This window comes from Chrysochloris asiatica, unplaced genomic scaffold (assembly GCF_000296735.1).
Source record: "Chrysochloris asiatica unplaced genomic scaffold, ChrAsi1.0 scaffold00219, whole genome shotgun sequence".
Classification (NCBI taxonomy): domain Eukaryota; kingdom Metazoa; phylum Chordata; class Mammalia; order Afrosoricida; family Chrysochloridae; genus Chrysochloris; species Chrysochloris asiatica.
This window is the reverse complement of record NW_006408737.1, coordinates 1,766,556-1,787,396: the sequence shown is the minus strand read 5'-3', so window position 1 is coordinate 1,787,396 and position 20,841 is coordinate 1,766,556. Positions and strand designations below refer to the sequence as shown.

Here is a 20,841-nt window from a genome sequence, read left to right as displayed (position 1 = left end):
ATTATCTCATTTAATCCTCCCACTAGCCTGATAACATAGGTACTATATTTACGTCCATTTTACAGATGAGGATTCTGAGGCTCAAAAAGATTGAGTCGCTTGCTTAGTTTCTCACCATAAGTTCCAGAGCTAGAATTTGAACTCAGGCCATTAATTCTGAAGTGTTAACCCTATGGTTAAGACTGACTCTGAGAACAGAACACAATTTTGTGCATATTAAACCCTCACATGGGACCCTTGCTCCCTCCCACACCCTGCGAATCTTGGCCATGTTTATTGAGTGTCATCCTTGCCTGGAACAGTGTTCTCTCAGCCTTGTCCTTCCAGACAAACTTACTTATGAGAGTCATCCCTTTGCCATGTTCCTCATTGTTTAGATCTGGACTGGGAGGTTCTGGATTTCTTTCTGAGAAAGGCACAGAGACCATTTCATCTTTCATCTCCATATTGAGGGTGTTTTCAGCCCTTACTTTGTTATATTTGAATGCTAGATTTATCTCTCAATTAGAGGGATAAATGGAACTCTTAGGGGATTCCTGGTGTTCCCTGTTCAGGATAATATACACTCCATGACCTAAACTTTTCTTGGAATTGGAGTTAAGAGAGAAGTTGCATCAATAAGTTTGAGGTGTGCAGTGTGTGGTGGGACCTAGCCAATGGATAGCTTCCCATTACTCCGCTGATATTTCCATTCCTTTACCTCTGAAGGTAATATTTCTCACTTGTTTCTTTCTGAAGATGTCGCCACCATCAGGACAAGTGTAACCTTTAAGCTAAATGAAGGCAAGTGTAGTTTGAAAAAAGCAGAGCTGTTTCCTGAGGGTCTGCGACCGGTACTGCCAGGTATGGAATCAGATGACTGGTGTGGGAGTGTGCCTGCATGTTGGGAAAGGGGTCTGTGACCAGCTGAGCTGGAAGTCTGAGGGAGGGCTGACGTTTGTCCTGTGACTCAAGCACACCTAGATGGGATTGAACAGTTCAGATTCTCCAAGGACTTGACATACAACCTACGACCTTGTGTAGCCCCGGCTTCCTTTGTGAGGTACAGTTGGTGAAACTCTGGGGAAGCCAGTGAGTTCACAGTGGTCAGTAAGGCTGGAGATGCATTGTAGTTTGTGATCTTATTGGGTTAAATTTTCTAGATTTTAAAGTCAGCTTCAAATATAAGCCCAAGGAAAGGAAAAAACTTTGGCTTCGGAAAGGTTGATCTTTGATGATTACAAAGATGTAATATCCAGCTTTTCTGCTGGGTCTAGTTTTTGAAGGCAGTGATTCCATTGGCTTTAGAATAGTAAATACTGTCCAAGTAGAACTGGCCTTATTCAGGAGCGCACAGTCCAACACTTCTTTCTTCCCCAGCTCACGTTTCTAGCAGTTCGCAGAATAGTTTTAGAGATTGGGGGGGGTGGTGGATTTTATTTTTGACCACTGAATTCCTGTCACTAGTAGTGGAATAATTTGAGAAGGATGCATATGATGAATGCAACCAATGTTATAGAATTTGACAAATATTTTGTTACATATATTTTTACCACAATAAAATTAATTGGGATTCATATCTTAGGGAGCTTGTTTCCCCAAGCCATCTTTGAATAAATCACACAAGCAAATGTAAAGTTCACTCTAGTCACTTTTGACTTCCTATTTAAGTAACTAACCAAGTTTTGTATCAACAATTAGTAGAATAGGGGTGGTGGTGGAACCTCCAAGTTAGTTCCAACTCATAGCGACCCTGTATAGGGTTTCGGAGGCTGTAAATCATCATGGGAGCAGAAAGCCTCCTCTTTCTCCTGCCCCTTGTTAATAGTGGTTAAATCTGGGTAGTAGGGTAACAGGTGACTTAGAAAATGTTTTCTGCAGTTTCCAAATTCCCTACAGTGAGTACTTACATTTTTAAGTCAGAGGAAACACATTATAAAAACAGATTTGATCTATAGTTTAATTAATTATTCTATTCCAGTGTTAAAAACATTTAGTTTGATACATGTACCAAATGTCAGATGTTTCATTTAGGGGAAGCATCAATGGGAACTTTCTGTACTATCTCAACAATTTTTATGTAAACTTAAAATTATTTCAAAATAAAAAGACTGAAAAATAGGCACAGGGAAATTGAAAAAGAGAAACAGTTCAAAATGAGCTTTAAAGTTGGTCTTCTGAAAAGATAATGTTAGAGAAGAATATATTCAGATAAAACTTCAATAAAGATTTCAAAATAGAGACAAATTCGTGTGGCTAGTATGAGGACCTGCTCTTTGGTTCAGGTTAGCAATCACTAGTTAACAGACTCACTGGAAGCCACAGGGAGTGGGGAGATAGTCAAAGTGAGGGAAAGGGATGTGCAAAACCCCATCTTACACAACACCCTCACTCCCATCCTAGACGCCTCCATGACATTGTTTGGGTCTGTTGATTCTTTGTGCCAATAATTGCTCCTGGTTATTTCAAAATGAGACATCATGTTGATGTGCTTTCCCTTTGAGTTGGACTTATTCCAAGGTCAGTTTGCCTGAAAGCAGGAGGTGGTTTCCTTTCTACTACTTGTGCTCATGCCTTATTTGAAGCTTCAGCCCCTGCTGGATATGACGTGGTCCAGCTTTAAAGGAACCCAATACAAGAACATGACCCAGCCGTCAGCAGAAGGGAGGAATGCGAGGCAACCCTTGGTTCTCGTCTTTCACATATGTGCCTGGTCCGTTGGAAACATACAGCGTTTATCCATGAAAAGAATTCTCAAGAGCTAAGTTGTAAAGTTATATAGGAGGCAATACTGGTTCCTCTAAATTAAAATGTCGTCGTGCTCCAAGCTGAGGGTTTGCAATATCTTGGCATCTGGAGTTAATCATTTAGTCCCATAAGAGCTGTTTTAATGAAATGTTTACTGAGCTCTAGTGAATGTTCAGCTGAGTGCTTTGCCAGGATTTGGCTTCCGATAATTTTGTTTCTTCATACAGAGAAGCACAGTTCAGTAAAAGAGAGCTTCCGCTACGCAAACCTTACATGCAGTTCCAACAAGCAAGTCCCGGGAGCCCCTGGTCGACCAAGCACCACTAAGGAAATGTTTATCACTGTTGAGTTTGAGCTTGAAACTAACCAAAAGGAGGTGACAGGTTGGTTTGAAAACAGTCTTCAGTGCCAGACTTCTCACAGCTTGCTCCCTATTTCTGTGCCTTTCACTTTTCATCTTTCGGGGGCAGGAGGGAAGGGGAAGCTAGCGCAACTACTGAAGTATCTCCTGTTTTTGTTGTTGGTATTTTTTTTCCCACCCCCAAGCTAAACTGAATTGGTTTGGAGCCTGATGAGTTTGTCTGCGGTATAAAAACCCAAAGCTATCATCTGGTCAAAATGTTTCTGTTTGAGTTGAATGCTACCCAGCCCAATAGGTGCCCACTTCCAGGTCTCCCACACCCTGTCTCACATGAAACTCTGGGTGTTGGTGGTTCCTGCAGTCTGCCTGGACGTCTTCACATGCTGAAGTCTGACCTCCTTCCCCATTGCTGTCCTCTTGTTCCTGCAGCTTCTTGTGATCTAAGCTGCATTGTAAAGCGAACAGAAAAGCGACTCCGGAAAGCCATCCGCACACTCCGGAAAGCTGCCCACAGAGAGCAGTTTCACCTTCAGCTCTCAGGCATGGACCTTGAAGTGGCTAAAAAGTCCCCCAGAACATCTGAGCACCAGGCAGAGTCCTGTGGAGTGGGTCAGGGCCACATGGAAAACCAGTGTGGTGAGTGACATTCTTGGTCAGACTTTCTTGCTAACAGAACTGCCTTGAGCCCTATATACACAGCCATTGAGTTAATTCAGACTCATAGCAACCCTGTTTAAGGTTTCTGAGACTGTAAATCCTTATGAGAGCTGACAGGTAACCCAAAGCAAGCTTGAGCCAACTCTCTGCTCTGTGCTCCCTCCAGAGGACATTCTGGATACTTTCATTTGGTAACTACTATGGAGTCTGTCCTGCCTACTTGACTGGATGCTCAAGGGCCCAGCTTGGGTCTCATTCACCATTGTGTCTTCAGCACCTGGAATAGTGCCTGGCTTGTGGTGGCACTCAGTAAACATTTGTTGAGTTGAGAGACAGAAAGGAAGAGGTAGGCTTGATGAGAAACAAGAGTGTTGCCATTTAAACATCTGAGGGACAGTGATCTTTAAAGTAATGTGAGCTGAGGCAAGACTGCAGGTGGTGGTGGTGTGCCTTAAAATTGGTGCCAACTCATAGCAAGCCTGTATAGGGTTTCTGAGGCTGTACATCTTTATGAGAGCAGAAAGTCTCATCTTTCTCCCGAGGAGCACCCCAAAGAATAACCCACTTTGCCACCAGGGATCTTTCAGACTGCAGGTATAAGGCATTCATAAGCTTTCTCCACACTCCATAATCACCATTTCCATCTTCTCCCTCTGACTTACTTATGGTGATCTTTAGCTTTGTGCGGAGGTGAGGTCAGGGGGCCACTCGGCTGTCTTATGAGCTCCCTGAGCTTCATTCAGCCCACAGCACCCACTAGTGTCAGTGCCATGGTATGGTGTGTGTGTGTGTGTTTCAGAAAATTAAATTTGAGATCTGACTCTTGAGCAATATCAATTCTGCTCCTCTGATAAATCGAGTAAGAAGTTCCAGGGTGGTCAGCTTTAAGACTTGTTTGTTGTGAGGGTCTGTCTTAGGCAATTATGGTAGACTCTCGGACTTCTGGTATGGTGCTTTAGGATAAGCACTGGGCTGCTAACCACAAGGTTAGTGGTTCAAACCTACCCACTGCTTCTTGGAAACCTTATACAGGGCCGCTGTGAGTCATTACTCACTTGACAGCACTTAACAACTTAAAAAGTCTTAGGAAAAATTGGGGTTTCACTTTATAGTAATAATGGTTATCGTTTATTGACGTTTTATCTTAGCACAACACTAAGCATCGTAGATGCATTATCTCTTTTAATTCTGATAGTAAGTAACCTTGTTGTTAAGTGTGGTCAAGTCGGTTCCAGCTCACAGTGACTTTGTATAGGATTTCTGAAGCTTTAAATCTCTGTAGGAGCAGGAAGACTCAATTTTCTCCCTTGGAGCAGCTGGCAGGTTCAAAGTGCCAACCTTCTCCGATGCTTATCCTATTCTCCATTAATAATAAAGCTCCCTTGCTCAAGATCACATTGCTGACCTGACTCCAAAAAATTTAAATAACCAGCCCCCCTCCAGCATAAATTGATGCCTTTTCTGAAGTGTTACTAGAATCTCAAGGACTGAAAAATGAAGCTTGATCTGAGGGATCATAAGTTAGTGTTTCTGAATAAGCAAAGCTGAGCCTAGGACACTTGTTTTAGGGCAGGGCCAGGGAATGTCCAGCTGTGGACAATGTGAAATCATTTGGTCTGGCCCTGCCAAGGCAACCAGAGTTCCAGCCATCACATTTGTGGTTGTTGTTGTTAAGTGCTGTTAGTCTGTTCCAACTCATAGCGACTCTGTATAGGGTTTCCTAGGAGCAGCTGTTGAATTTAAATTACCAACCTTGTGGTTCAAATCGACCTTGAGGTCGAGTGCTTATCTTAGGGCGCCACACCAGGGCTCCGTAATTGTTGTTGTTGTTAAGTGCCATAGAGTTGGTTGTTGTTGTTGTTGTTATGTGCCGTGGAGTCGGTTCCAACTCATAGCAACCCTATACAGGGTTTCCAAGGCTGTAAATCTTTACAGAAGCAGAACACCTCATCTTTCTCCCACGGAACAGCTGGTAGTTTCGAACTGCTGACCTTGCGGCTCGCAGCCCGATTTGTAACCACTACGCTACCAGAGCTCTTAGGGTGAGTTAATTAAATGCTAGACCAAATATGGTGGTGGTGGTTATGTGCCGTGGAGCCGATTCCGAATCATAGCGACCCTGTACAGGGCTTCAGAGGCTGTAAATCTTTACAGGAGCAGAAAGCCTCATGTTTCAGCGGAACAGCTGGTAGTTTCGAACTGCTGACCTTGATGTTCACAGCCCGATTTGTAAGCACTACGCTACCAGAGCTCCTTAGACAAATATAGCAGGCTAATTTTAAGTTGTATGGCCCACAAATGATATAAATGTTGGCAGAGAAAAGGTTTCCCACCCCTGTTCTAAGGAGCTCTGGTAGCGCAGTGGTTGGAGTCGGGCTGCCAACCTCAAGGTCAGCAGTTCGACACTACCACCTGTTCCACAGGAGAAAGATGAGGCGTTCTGCTCCTGTAAAGATTTACAGCCTCGGAAACACTATGCAGGGTTGCTATGAGTTGGAACCGACTCCACAGTACTTAACAACAACAACAACAACCCCTGTTCTAGAAGATTGGCAGTAATAGTCTCACATCTCAAATCTGTTGTTTTACCAAAATTTAGTAAAAATCAAGTGTAACTGTTCACCAAGGGTTGGTTCCCAGATAGTCTCAACTTTCATTCCAGCTGACTCTTTTAAAAACTGAGGGGAAAAAGAAAAGACAACCCAGCTGGTTGGTTGTTACCATTTAAAATTCTAAGCATTCTAGTTTCCATACCAAAGAGGTGGTGCTAAGAGTTGGCTGTTGTCCTACTTACTGGGTGAGTTGCAGAAACTCTGCAAAGGCAGGCTGGGTTTCCTTGTGGACTCTCAGGAGTCAGATCTTGCCCACCCTCTCTCCTGCTGGTAAGGACAGGCCTAGAAAGCTCCCCAGGAAGCTTTTGTGACTGGTAATAAATTCAGCAGAAACAAGTGTTGAAGGTCCTGTGGACCAACTCCCAGTAAGAGTATTACTGGGAGTCCCGGGATGGCACAAAAGGTTAGACTAGGCTACAGTCTTGAAAGGTAGGTGGTTCATACCTGCCCACAGGTGCCTAGAGAGAAAGTTCTGGCAATCTTCTTCAGAAAGGTACTCACAGGCATTCTATGGAGTGCAGTTCTGCTGGGAAACACATGAGTTGGAATTAAGTCAATGGCAGCTGGTAGAGCTTTTTTGGCCCATGAATGTGTTCCAAATTAGGTTGGGTGTTTTTCACTAAAGGAAACCATAGGTCTTGTCTTCAAGAGTTCCCTCGAGCACAGGATGAATCTTGTAGCATACGTGAGGTCAAATCTACCCCACCTTGTCTGATAGCAATGCTGGAGATTTTACCATGTAGAGAAAACAGTGCAAAGAATTAGCAGTGACAAAATTTCTGCTGGAGGGAGGAAGTGGGTGTGAAGAAGGGTCCTCAAACCCATTGACACCCCTATGGACAGAGTATAGCTGCTCCTTAGAGCCTTTGAGACTGTGAAGTTTCACACAAGCAGACAGCCTTATTTTGCTTCCACAAGCAGGGTCAGGTGTGTTAATTAGAACGGTGTTTTATCCAACAAGCACATGGCTACATCAAGCCACAGAGTGCCTGTAGGCCCATATTCCTGGTCTATTTGATGGTGTTAGAATTCACAAAGACTAGGCTTGCTGGTGTTTTTTGAACTCTAGGTGGTACATGTAGTGGAGACAAGCCAAGGATATTTCTTTTTAGATATGATCAGTGACTTCAGAAAGGAACCAGATAGTATTTTAAATGACCTGGAAAGAGAGATGGAATCATTATGTTTTTCTTTTAAAATATTTTAAATTTCATTTTTAATTGAAAAGTAGTACATGTTTCAAATAGTATAAAATGGTAAACGTTCTACCCACAACTCCGCAATCCCGCTTCCCAACAGTAATCACTTAATAGTTTTCTGTGTACATGCAAAAAAGAAATTTTATTATTGTAGTGCTCTAGGGCCAGCACTGGACTATGAATCATAAGGTCAGCAGTTCAAACTCACCAGATACTCCTCTGACACCCTATACAGGGTTGGTATAAGCCAGAATTGACTCAACGGCACTTAACAACAACTGTGAGCCAGAGACTATTCTAGGTGTTGGAAATCCAATAGTGAAAAAAGCAAGCAAGTATCTCAGACCTTGTAGAATTCACAATTCTAGAGGAAGGAGACAGCTGACAAGCCAGTAAATAAGCAAATATATTATGAAGCAGATGGTGGTAAGGACATGGAGAACCAAACATGATATTCTTTTCCAGTGACTGATCCCTCCTGACAATATGTCCAAAATACGAGAGATGAAGTCTGGCCATCCTGGTTTCCAAGGAGCACTCTGGCTGTACTTCTTCCAACACAGATTGGTTTGTTCTTTTGGCAGTCATTGGTATTTTCAATATTCTCCTCCAATACCATTACTCAAATGCATCCATTCTTTTATGGTCTTCCTTATTCACTCTTCAACTTACGCATGCATACAAAGTTATTGAAAATACCATGGCTTGGGTCAGGTGCACCTTATCCTCAAGCTGACATCTTTGTTCTTCAATACTTTAAATGGGTCTTGTGTAGCATATTTGCCCAATGTAATACATCGTTAGATTTCTGCATTCTGTTGGGTCACCTTTCTTTGGAAGGGGCACAAGTGCAGATATCTTCCAGTTAGTTGGCCAGGTAGTTGTCTTCCAGATTTCTTGGCATAGATGAGTGAGTGATTCCAGTGCTGAGTCAGTTTGTTGAACGTTTTCAATTTGTTGTTGTTGTTGTCAGGTGCCATTGAGTCAGAACCGACTCATAGCGACCCCATGCACAGCAGAATGAAACAATGTCCGATCCTGGGCCAACCTCACTACCGCTGCCACACTTGAGTCCATCAATGATGCCACCTGGCCAATCCATCTCATTAGAGGTCTTCCTCTTTTTCTCCCACCCTCCACCTTACCCAGAATGACATCCTTCTCCAACAATTGTTTCCTCTGGACAATATGTCCAAAGTATGAGAGACAAAGCTTAGCCATCCTGGCCTCCAAGGAGCACTCTGGCTGCACTTCTTCCAAAACAGATCTATTGGTTCTTTTGGCAGTCCATGGCACTTTCAGTATTCGCCTCCAACACCACAACTCAAAGGCATCAATTCTTCTATGATCTTCCTTATTCACTGTCCAGCTTTCGCATCCATATGAGGCTATTGAAAACACAATGGCCTGGGTCAGGCGCACCTTAGTCCTCAAGCTGACATCTCTGTTCTTCAATACTTTAAAAAGTTCCTGTGCAGCAGACTTTCCCAGTGCAGTATGTCATTTGATCTCTTGACTGCTGCTTCCGCGAGTGTTGATAGTTGATCCAAGAAGAATGAAATCCTCGACTTCAATCTTTTCTCCATTGATAAGAATGTTGTTTATTGGTCCAGTGGTGAGGATTTTTGTTTTCTTGACATTGAGATGTAATCCATATCGAAGACTGTGCTCTTTGATCTTCATAAGTAAATGTTTCAAGTCCTCTTCACTTTCAACGATCAAGGTTGTATCATCTGCATAGTCCATTAAATCCCGGTGCCTTGTTTTTTGCCAGTGCTTTCAATGCATCTTGTACTTCTTCCTTCAGTATCATTGACTATTGATCATATGCTACCTCTTGAAATGGTTAAACATTGACCTTTTTTTTTTTGGTACAATGACTCTGTGAATTCCTTCCATCTTCTTGGTACTTTCTTCATCATTCAGTATTTTGCCCGTAGAATCCTTCACTACTGCAAGTCAAAGTTTGAATTTTTTCTTCAGTTCTCTCAGCCTGAGAAATGTTGAGCATGTTCTTCCCTTTTGGTTGTATAACTCCAGGTCTTTGCACATTTCTTTGACTTTGTCTTGTCGAACTGACGTTTGAAATTTTCTTTTCAGCTCTTTTACCTCCTTACTTCATCCATTTGCTTTAGCATCTCTGTGCTGGAGAGCAAGTTTCAGAGTGTCTTCTGACATCCATTTTGGTCTTTTCCTTCTTTCTTGTTTTCTCAATGACCTTTTGCTTTCTTCTTGTATGATGTTTTAGGTCATGGGTATCTTTCTGTGCTAAGAGGAGCCATCACATTTCATTTAAAACTTTCTAATATTTATTTGTCTGAAAACACCAGTGTTTACTAGCCATACCCCTATTGGTAGACATTTAGATTATTCCTAATTTTTCTACTACAAACAGTGCTTCAGTGATTACCTTTTTTGTACATGTGGCCAGTATTTCTGTAGGATAGACTTGTAGATATACTATCACTGGGCCAGAGGACACACATATTTAAAACCTTGATGTTGTTGCTACGTGCTCTCAAGTTGCTTCCAACCCATAGCAACCCTGGATAAGGTTTCCAAGGAGCAGCTGGTGAGCTTGAACCACCAACCCTGTGGTTCAAATGCCTTTGCAGTTCAGCACGTTAGCCCACAGCGCCACACCAGGATAAAAACTTTGATAGTTACTCTCAAAAAAACCATATCAGCATTGTGTCTGAGTTGCCCACATCCTAGCTAACATGGATTATTTATTATCAGTCTTAATTTTTGTAAATCTGAGAGGCTAAAAATGATGTCATTTAATTTGTTTTTCCTTGATTACTAGTAAGACTGAGAGTGCTATCATATATCTGCAGGCATTTGGATTTCTTATTCTGAAATAGGCAAAACATTTCTTATTTTGCCTGTTTCACCACTAAATTATTAATATTTCCAAATTTTTAGAAAACAATTTTTAAAGTCCCAAGTTACATCAAAGAACACAATACTTCTGACCAATTACAGGCTTTCGTTCTAGTAGTCAATTTTACATAGTAAAGTCTCATTCATTTGGCATTTAGGGACTTTGAGAACAGTCTGCTCTGCAGGTGACCTTTGTACTATCTGATACCAAGCTAACAAGATGGAAAAAAAAGGATTATATACTTCAGGGAACCAATTCCTTAGGCTCTATAATACTTAATAAAGTCTTCCATGTCTAAAGAAAAATCAACTATGAGTTCCTAGCTTTGTCATTGTTGTTGTACAGTGCCGTCAAGTCAGTCCTAACCCATAGCAACCCTGTATAAGGTTTCTGAGGAGTGAATGGTGAGCTTGAGCCACTGACCTTGTGGTTTAAACCGACTTTGTAGTCCAATGAATGCATTAACCCATAGCACCACACCAGGACTCCTAGCTATAATACTTTAATAATACCAGTTAGAGAATAAATTATTTAAGAATTATACTTGTTGATATATATAAGAGGGTCTTTGAAAAGTTTATGGAAAATTTCATTGTCTTTTTTTTTTTTTTACGTTTTTATTGTGAATTATGTGATAGTTTACATGAGAGAATATTAGCCTTACATTCATCCTATCATATATAGTTTCATTGCCATGATTACAATCCCCTTCATGCACCATCAACCAACCAAAGGGTATACCCTGCCAGCCTGCCCCCTGGTTGTCAGCACACAGCCCCTCTCCCTCTCTGGGTCTAGAGTGCTCAGCTGCTCCATCTCTCCAAGTCATCGTCTCTGCCTCCATCTCTGGAGTCACTCTTCCTTTGGATAGGGTCCCGCTCTCCACACTTCTCCCTTGATGGTCCCAGGGAGCTCTGCTCCTGGACTGCAAAGTCAACTACTCCCCACCTTTTGCTACAAAACATCTACCTTTACATTTCCAACCCTCACAGTCAGTCCTGATAGCAATTATTCACTATTGTACCACAAGAGACCTTTCCCCATCTCCTTTCATCAGCTCCACCCAGATAGATTGGATACTATTCAGTGAAGATTCTACCTTCCTCAGTGTGCCTTCTGGATCTAGGGTCCCTCTTGAAAGCTTGTAAACCAGTCACTTCTTGCCTTTGTCGCCCCCCCACCCCCCATTTTGGGTAGCCAGTGTCCAAGTTGCCAATCCCTGTCTACCCTGTGTATTGAGGGGGTGGGAATGATCCTCGCTGTAAAGATTTGGTCCCTCTTTTGAGCTACTGCATCCAGAGGTAAGTAGACATATGAGGAAGATTAATTGGAATTATAGATAATGCAATTTTACCACAAACTTTGAAGTCCCCTTGTGTGTGTGTTTTGTTTTGTTTTTTAAATGTGCTGAGATTTTTTTAAGGGGATAATCCTGGCATCTGGCGAACTGAAAAGTAGTATAGTGCCTGGTTTCTTGAGAGACTAGGAACACACATAATCCATTTTTAACAGTAACAGCTTTCCTATGTAGCATTTACTGAGGTCCCCTTTTTTGCCAGGCTTTATTCTATGTGCTTAGGATGAAGCATGAGTACATAATGGTCAAGGGTACTGCCTGCTCTCATGAAGCTTCCATTCTAAAGAGGTCAATGGACAAGTTTTTCAAAAGTAAAGAAATAAAACATTTTGTAGCAAAAGGAGGGGAGTGATTGACTTTGCAGTCTAGGAGCGGAGGTCCCTGGGAACATAAAGGAAGAAGAGCAGAGAAGCAGTAATGGCTGAGATGGAGGCAGAGACAATGATGTGGAGCAATGGATCAGCTGGTGACTTTAGACCCAGAGAGGGAGAGGGGCTGTGCGCTGACGACTGGAGAACAGGCTTGCAGGGTATACCCTTTGGTTGGTTGATGATGCATGGAGGGGATTGTAACCATGGCAATGAAATGATATCCGATAGGATGAATGTAAAGCTAATGTTCTCCCATGTAAACTATCACGTAATTCACAATAAAACATTTTTTAAAAAAGTAAAGAAATAAGATTATCTCAGAAGTTATCAATGTTGTTAAGATAATAAAACAAAGAGGGCTAGAGGAGAGGATGGACTACTCTTCATAGGGGGTTCAGAGGAGCAGGCCATACAAACCTCTAATATGGTGGGGGTGGAACACTCTAGAAGTGAGATCAGCAGGTGCAAAGGGCCTGAGGCAGGAATTAACCCAGCATTTTCTTCTTATGCATTTCAAAATTGAGAAATGACTTGGAATTGAGCTGGCAGAATTTTGTTTGTTTGTTTGTTTGTTTTCTGTTTTAATCAAGGGAAAAGATAAAGTCTATATTAGCAATATTTGGATTTTTATCATACAGACAAGGTAAGCAATATTTTTAATTAAAAAAGATTAAGACATAGTTTAGTAAAATGTTAACGTTTATTGAGCACTTACAATGTGACCAGTATTGTACTAAGCACTTTACAGATTTTATTTCATTTAAGCCTTACCAGAAGTTTATTTTACATCAAGCCCTTTTTATCGAGATGGAAGCGAAGACTTAGAGAAGTAGGCAGTTTTCCCCACAGTTACCCAGAAACTAAGTGTCAGAGCCAGGATTCAAATCCAGACCTGTCTGACTCCAGAGCCTACCTTCTTGACTGTCTCATTTTGAATATTCTCACCACTCCTGTGTACAGCCAGTGCTGTGTGACAATCTCACTGGTATGGCACTCATATGGAGGGCCCACCATGTGCCATTGCTGTGGTGGGTGTTGAGGAGACCCAAATAAATAAAATATCAACCTTCAAGTTATACTTGGCTCTCCGAGGGACAGGTCAGAGAAGCCTTTCTAAAAGAGAAAATGCCTAAGCTGAGTTTTGAAGGATTCATAGACGATGCATAAATGGAAGGAGCCTTGTTGTTATGTGCCATGGAGTCAGTCCTGACTCATCATGACCCTTCACAGGGTTTCCAAGGCTGCAAATCTTTACAGGAACAGAAAGCCTCATCTTTCTCCTGCAGAACAGCTGGTAGTTTCGAACTGCCCACCTTGAGGCTAGCAGCCCAATTCATAACCGCTACGCTACCAGAGTTCCTTAGCTTATGGGTATGGCAATGAGAAAGAGAGCAAGGTATGAATGAGGATAATTGACATTGGGTTCAGTTGTAGTAGAACTTTCTCCTCCTGTGCAGGAGATGTGGGTCTGATTCCTAGCCAATGCACCTCAAATGTAGCCACCACCCATCTGTCAGTGGAGATGGTGTATTATTATGATGCTGAACAAGTTTCACCTAAACTTTCCAACCAAGACAGACTAGGAAGAAAGTCTTGGCAATTCACTTCTAAGAAATTCAGCCATTGAAAACCCTATAGCTCACAACTGTATCATCCCATTTTTCATAGTTTCATGAGTGCAAATTCTGTTTGAATGACAAGATCAGCGGTTGAGGTTCATCAGCCGCTCCTCGGAAACCCTATACAGGGTCGCTATGGGTGGGAACTGACTTGACAGTACTTAACAGTAACAACTACAGCAGGCTGACTCAGTGATAGCTAACAACAACAACAGTATGCCTGAGCACACAGTACAGTAGAATGGGTATCTCAGCTCATGGAAAGCCTTTACTTTGTTGCTAAGGAGCCTCAACTCTATCATCTAGGTGACGTGGTGTCATTGAGGATTTAATCAGGGAGAGACTGGTCATCCTGGTGTTCTAGAATGATCTTTCTGACTGAAATATGGAGAATAAATTGGAGGGAGCAGAAAGATGATTTGAGGAACATTTGAATGCTTTTGATAAGAAATATTAAAAGCATGGAGTTGAGAAGTGATGAATGAAAGAAAGAAACATTTAGGAGAAAAATGAGCAACATTTTTGAATTGAAGACAGTGGAGTTGGGGTGAGCTCAGAAATTGTTTGCTCCAGACTTAGCCTCTTGATCCTGGCACCTGTTTCCCATATGTCCCTCATCCCACTCAGCCCTGTTTCATATGCAAGAGGCACCAAGAAAAAGCCTGTGGGTTGGTTGAATAATTCGATGAATGTAACCACTGGGGAAGAAATAATTAGAAGAGATTTATAGGAAAAGCAGAAGGAAATAGACACTGGAGAGAACTTGAGGAAAATTGAAAACTCTGATACAGAAAAGGAGGTGAAAGACTTAGTATTATGGCAATGAGAAAAGTTTGAGGGGTCAACTCAAAGAAGTTTATTAGCCAAAGAGTGGGGGGTGGGGGTGGGAGTTTTTTTGTGTGTATGTGTGATGGCAGGGGGTGATTGAAGTAAGGAGTTAGAATTGGGGTTAGGACTATGGTTAGGTCTAGACAAGGCCTAGGATTTCATGTAGTGTTAGAGTTATGGTTAAGACTAGGGTTAGTGTTAGGGGTAGGGGCAGGAGTTGGGCTAGGTTTTAAGGTTACGGTTAGTTTTACATTTATTTTTTAATTTATTTTACTTTTTCCTGAAATTTACTTGATAGCCTCTTCATTTGGAAGTTCTGTAACTACACTAGTCCCTCTTTTCACTTTGTGTTTTTGTTGTTGTTGTTGTTGTTGCAAACTGATATCTCTGGTTCCCTATTTTCAGTAACAGAGCCAATGCAGGGAGGAACAGAAGGCAAGGGAACTATTTAGAAGGGTGTTGCAATAGTCCAGATAAGGGATTGTGAGGCACTAAAGGGCTCTAGTATCACAGAGACAAAGAGGGGATGGACCAGAGGGACACAACTGTGGAATGCTGAGAAGTGAGAGATAATCAAGGTGTAGAGCCATGGTGACTGGGAGAATAGATGTGCCATTTGTAAAAAGAGAAAAGCTAGAGTGGTAGGAGGGACAAGGCAGGGAAGGGAAGGGGAGTGTTGCCCTTGGGCAAATTGAATTTGAGTTTGAACAAGACTTCCAGGCAGAGATGTCCATGAGTATCTGGAAGGTTATACAAACAACCTCATCACTCCAGGTCTGGGTCAACCCTCTCCTGTCCTCACATGGACTGACTAACCTCCTGTTAAAATGGATGAACAGCCCATGTTCTTATTAGGGACAACCCCCCTCCTGGATCTCAAGAATGTTGCTCCTGCCATTGTCTCCACCAGTCTTCCATCATGGAGGATCCTCTACTAGATCCTCTGCTAAATCATTTGCAACAGTACACAGTCCTATCTCCTCTCTTAAAAACCAAACAAACCCTCCACTGACTTCATGCTTCTCTGCAGACACTGTCTCATTTCTTTGCCTCCTCTAGATCAAAAGGCCTTGAAAGAATTGTCTAAATTCACTGTTTTTACTTCTTCACCTCCTGTTTTCTCCTCAATTCTTGATTCTTGTCAATCTACTTTTCATTCCCAACTTCTCCATTAAAATAGCTTTTTTGGGAAAAAAAAAAAAAAAAAGATTTCCGACAATGTCTGAGTTGTCAAACCTAGTTGCCAGCTCTATTCCTCATTGCAGATTTCCTTTCAGTCCCTCCTCCTGGAAACCCTTCCTTCTCATGGGCTGCCCCCATCTTCTGGTTCTCCAACCTCACTGGCTGCTCTCTCTTCATCTTCAGTACTGGTTCCCCCGCTACAATCTGATCTATAAACACTAAATATCCTTGAACTTGGTCCTCAGTCCCCCTTTTCTGCCTTCATACTTTCTTAGGTGAGCTCATTCAGTCCAATAACTTTAAATACTACCTATATATGCAGATGGACACTGGTGTGGCACTATAGGATTAGCGCTGGACTGTGAACCATAAGGTTGGTGGGTTTGAACCTATGCAGGGTTGCTATGAGTTGGAACTGACTCTGGCACTTAACAAAATGTAGATAGCTCCCAATCTGCCCTCTCTAGCTCTGACTTCTATTTTGAGTTATGGACTCCTCTCTCTCAGAAGTGCTGAGTGTTTTTACTTAAAGCAAATGTTCTTTACTTAAAGAAAAATATTTTTGAATGTATGAATATTTACTTATAAATTATATACTTTGTACTACTGTATAGTATTTAATGTGTCTTTTAAAAGATAGAAGAATACAGTAAAGACTAAATAAACAAAGTTTTAAAAATAACTAGCTAGCATCTAAAGGAGTCCTGGTGTGATGCTGCAGGTCAGTTTGAACATCAAGGTCGGTGGTTCAAACCCGCCAATCACTCCTTGGAAACCCTACTCAAGGTCACTATGGGTTGAAACTGACTAAGAGCACTTAACAACACCACCAATCTAAAGGTAAAATATTTACAATTCTGCTAGGTTCATTGACAGTACTGGTTGTAAATCCATTTTTCTAAGAAGTCTTCTTCTTGCAAGTGTTTTGGGCCAGATCTTGTCAGATGTGTTTAAATTGTCGCTGTCTCCAGCTCATGATGTAGTCTGACAAAGAACTAGTACCAAGAGTACAAGCTGCGTCAGCTCTGGCATTTTCCTCTTGTGCAAGTGTACTTGTGTTATTGTTACTGCTGTCAGTCTTGGATTTCTTTACAGGACTGTTTTTCTAAGCTGCTTTCTATTTTGTGATAGTTTAGTTGAAACTAGGTAATAAAACCAGGAAATCTACTTAACCAGCCACAGTTAAACTGTAATTATTTTTAATACATTGGAAAGAGGTGAATCAGCACTCTCCCCCCAGGGTTGTGGAATGCACATTCTTCCCTTCTCTTGGAAAACTTGTGACTTCTACATGTGTCCTATGACTGCTGGGGATGTGTACTGACAGAGGGGTCAGCCTTGTATCACACACTAAATTCATGGAGCATTCTTTGCTTCTTATTTTTAAATAGAAGTAAATATACATAGATGTGAAAATGTTTTACCTACACCTCAGTGGGCATCCTATAAACCCCTGAGGTATGGGTATTCTACATTGGCGACCACCCATATAACTAATGCCTATTTAGTATCAGTCTACCAGTGCGCTGTCATTTTGTCATCCTGTGGTGGCATGTGTGTTTGTTGTTGTGATACTGGAAGCTATGTAGCAGGTATCTTAAATACCAGCAGGGTTACCCACAGTGGCCAGATTTCAGCTGAGCTTCCGGATGAAGACAGACTAGGAAGAAGGAGAGATGGACTACTTCCAAATATTTAGTCACTGAAAACGTTATGAATAGCAGTGGAACACTGTAAGCACCAAAACATTGAATACTGAAACATGATTAAGATCACCAGAATATTGTCAGATATAGTATTGGAAGAAGAGGCCTTCATGTTGGAAGGAACTCAGAATATGACTTGTGAAGAGCTGCCTCCACATACTAGAGTTGGCCATGATGACGTCAATGGGACCTTCATTTGTTGATGGGGTACACCTGAAAATGAAGAAAAACAGCTATAAATATCCATTAATAATCAGAACATGGAATGTATGAAGTATGAATCTAGAAATGTTGGAAATTGTCAAAAATGAAATGGAATACATGAACATAATATCCTAAGCATTAGCGAGCAAAAATGGACTGGTATTGGCCATTTTGACTTGCCAAACACATGGTTTACTATTCCAGGAATGACAAATTGAAGAGGAATGGCATCACATTCATAATTAAAAAGAACATATCAAGATCTGCCTTGAAGTACAATGCTGTCTGTGATAGGATAATATCCATACAACTACAAGGAAGACCAGTTCACACAACCATTATTAAATTTACGCACCAACCACTAAAGCCAGTGATGATGAAATTGAAGAATTCTACCAACTTCTTCAGTCCGAAATAGATCAAACATGTAATCAAGATGTATTGATCACTACTGGTGATTGAAATGCAAAGGTTGGAAACTAAGAGAAAGGATCAATTATTGGAAAATATGGCCTTGGTGATAGAAACAATGCTGGAAATTGCATGATAGAATTTTGCAAGACCAATGTCTTTGCAAATGCTTTTTTTAAACAACATAAAAGACAGATAGACCTCACCAGATGTAATTCACAGAAATCAAATTGACTACATCCGTGGAAAGAAATGGAGGAAAAGCTCCATTATCATCAGCCAAAACCAGGCCAGGGGCAGATTGTGGAACAGACCATCAATTGCTTATATGCAAATTCAGGCTGAAGCTGAAGAAAATTAAAACAAGTCCATGAGAGACAAAATATGCCCTTGAACATAGCCCACCTAAATTTAGAGATCATCCGGAGAACTGATTTTATGCATTAGACATTAAAGACTGAAGACCACAAGAGTTGTGGGATGACATCAAGAGCATCATACAGGAAGAAAGCAAAAGATCATTAAGAAGACAAGGAAGAAGTAAAAGATCAAAATAAATGTCAGAAGAGACTCTGAAACTTGCTCTCCAGCACAGAGATGCTAAAGCAAATGGAAGAAATGAGGAAATAAAAGAGCTGAATATAAAATTTCAAAAGGCAGGTTGAGAAGACAAAGTCAAATATTATAACAAAATGTGCAAAGACCTGGATTTAGGAAACCAAAAGGGAAGAACACACTCAGCATTTCTCAAACTGAGGAAACTGGAGAAAAAATTCAAGCCTCAACTTGCAATATTGAAAGATTCTATGGGCAAAATATTGAATGATACAGAAAGCATCAAAAGAAGATGGAAGGAATAACAGAGTCACTGTTCCAAAAAGAAATGGTCAATGCGCAACCATTTCAAAAGGTAGCATACGATCAATAGCTAATGATACTGAAGGAAGACATCTTAGATGCATTGAAGGCATTGGCAGAAAACAAGGCACCAGAAATTGATGGAATAAAAATAAAAAATTTTCAACAAACTGATTCAGCACTTGAGGCACTGACTCATCTATGCCAAGAAATTTGGAAGACAACTACCTGACCAACTGAAGGGCAGAGATCTATATTTATGCCCTTTCCAAAGAGTGGTAACCCAACAGAATGTGGAAATCATTAGACAATATTATTCATATCACACACAAGAAAAATTTTACTAAAGATCATTCAAAAACATCTGCATCCATACATTGACAGAGAACTTCCAGAGGTTCAAGCTGGATTCAGACGAGGACATGGATCGAGGGCTACCATTGCTGATGTCAGATGGATCTTGGCTGAAAGCAGAAAATACCAGAAAGATGTTTACCCGTGCTTTGTTGACTGCACAAAGGCTTTCGATTGTGTGGATCATAACAAACTGTGGACAACAGTGCGGAGAATGAGTATTCCAGAACACTTAATTTTGCTCATGTGGAACCTGTCAGAGAATAAGAGACAGAACAGAACAAGGGAATAACGAATGGTTTAAAGTTAGGTAAGGTGTGTGCCAGGGTTGCATTCTTCCCCCATACTTATTCAATTTGTATGCTAAGCAAATAATCTGAGAAGCTGGATTATATGAAAAGAAAACATGGTATCAGGATTGGAGAAAAACTCATTTACAACCATCAATATGCAGATGACACAACCTTCCTTGCTGAAAGTGAAGAGGACTTGAAACATTTACTGATGAAGATCAAAAAGCACAGCCTTCGGTATGGGTTGCATCTCAATGTAAAGAAAACAAAAATCCTCACCACTGGACCAATAAAAAAAAATTTATATAAATGGAGGAAAGATTGAAGTTGTCTAAGACTTCATTTTGCTTGGATCAACCATCAACACTCATGGAAGCAGCAGTCAAGAAATTAAACGATGTATTACACTGGGCAAATATGCTACACAAGACCTCTTTAAAGTGTTGAAGAGCAAAGATGTCAGTTTAAGGATCAAAGTAAGCCTGACCCAAGCCAAATATTTTCAATAACCTCATATGCATGTGAAAGTTGGAGAGTTAATAAGGAAGACTGTAAAAGAATTGATGCATTTGAGTTGTGGTATTGAGAGAGAATATTAAAAGTACCATGGACTGCCAAAAGAACAAACCATTCTATGTTGGAAGAAGTACAGCCAGAATGCTCCTTGGAAACCAGGATGGCCAAACTTCATCTTTCATCCTTTGGACATATTATCAGGAGTGACCACTCCCTGAAAAAGGATATCATGTTTGGTAAAGTGGAGGGTTGAAGAAAAAGAGGAAGACCCCCAATGAGATGGATTGGCATAGAGGCAGCAGTTATTGGGTTCAAACATAGCAACTATTGTGAGGTTGGCACAGACTGGACACTGTTTTGTTCTGTTGTTCATAGGGTCACTATGAGTCGGTACTGACTCAATGGCACCAAACAACAACAATAACAACATTTAGTATCAGTACTTCGATGGCCAACAAGCCATCAACGTGTCCAAACAAATCTTTTTATTCTTCTTCCTTTTTCCCTTGTCTCAGTAAGTATTTACTCACTCAGGTAAAAAAAATCATAGATCACCCTTTCTGTCATGTTGTTGTTGTTGTTAAGTGCCTTCGGGTCGGTTCCAACCCATAGTGACCCTGTACAGGGTTTCCGAGGGTGTAAATCTTTACGGGAGTAGAAAGCCTCATCTTTCTCCCGCGGAGCGGCTGGTAGTTTCGAACC

General features: G+C 41.2%; 1 protein-coding gene across 2 annotated transcripts in view; it reads left to right on the top strand.

Annotated features, from left to right (window-relative positions):
* SCUBE2 (signal peptide, CUB domain, EGF-like 2) overlaps nucleotides 1–20,841 on the top strand; it is a 134,006-nt gene that overhangs the window by 87,058 nt on the left and 26,107 nt on the right. Inside the window, exons 14-16 of one of the 2 annotated variants that reach the window (XM_006872991.1) lie at nucleotides 739–843; nucleotides 2,955–3,110; nucleotides 3,518–3,724. In XM_006872991.1, coding sequence (XP_006873053.1) covers nucleotides 739–843; nucleotides 2,955–3,110; nucleotides 3,518–3,724 — 468 coding nt within the window. The remainder of the gene's footprint in view (nucleotides 1–738; nucleotides 844–2,954; nucleotides 3,111–3,517; nucleotides 3,725–20,841) is intronic. The other variant, XM_006872992.1, reaches the window with a different exon arrangement.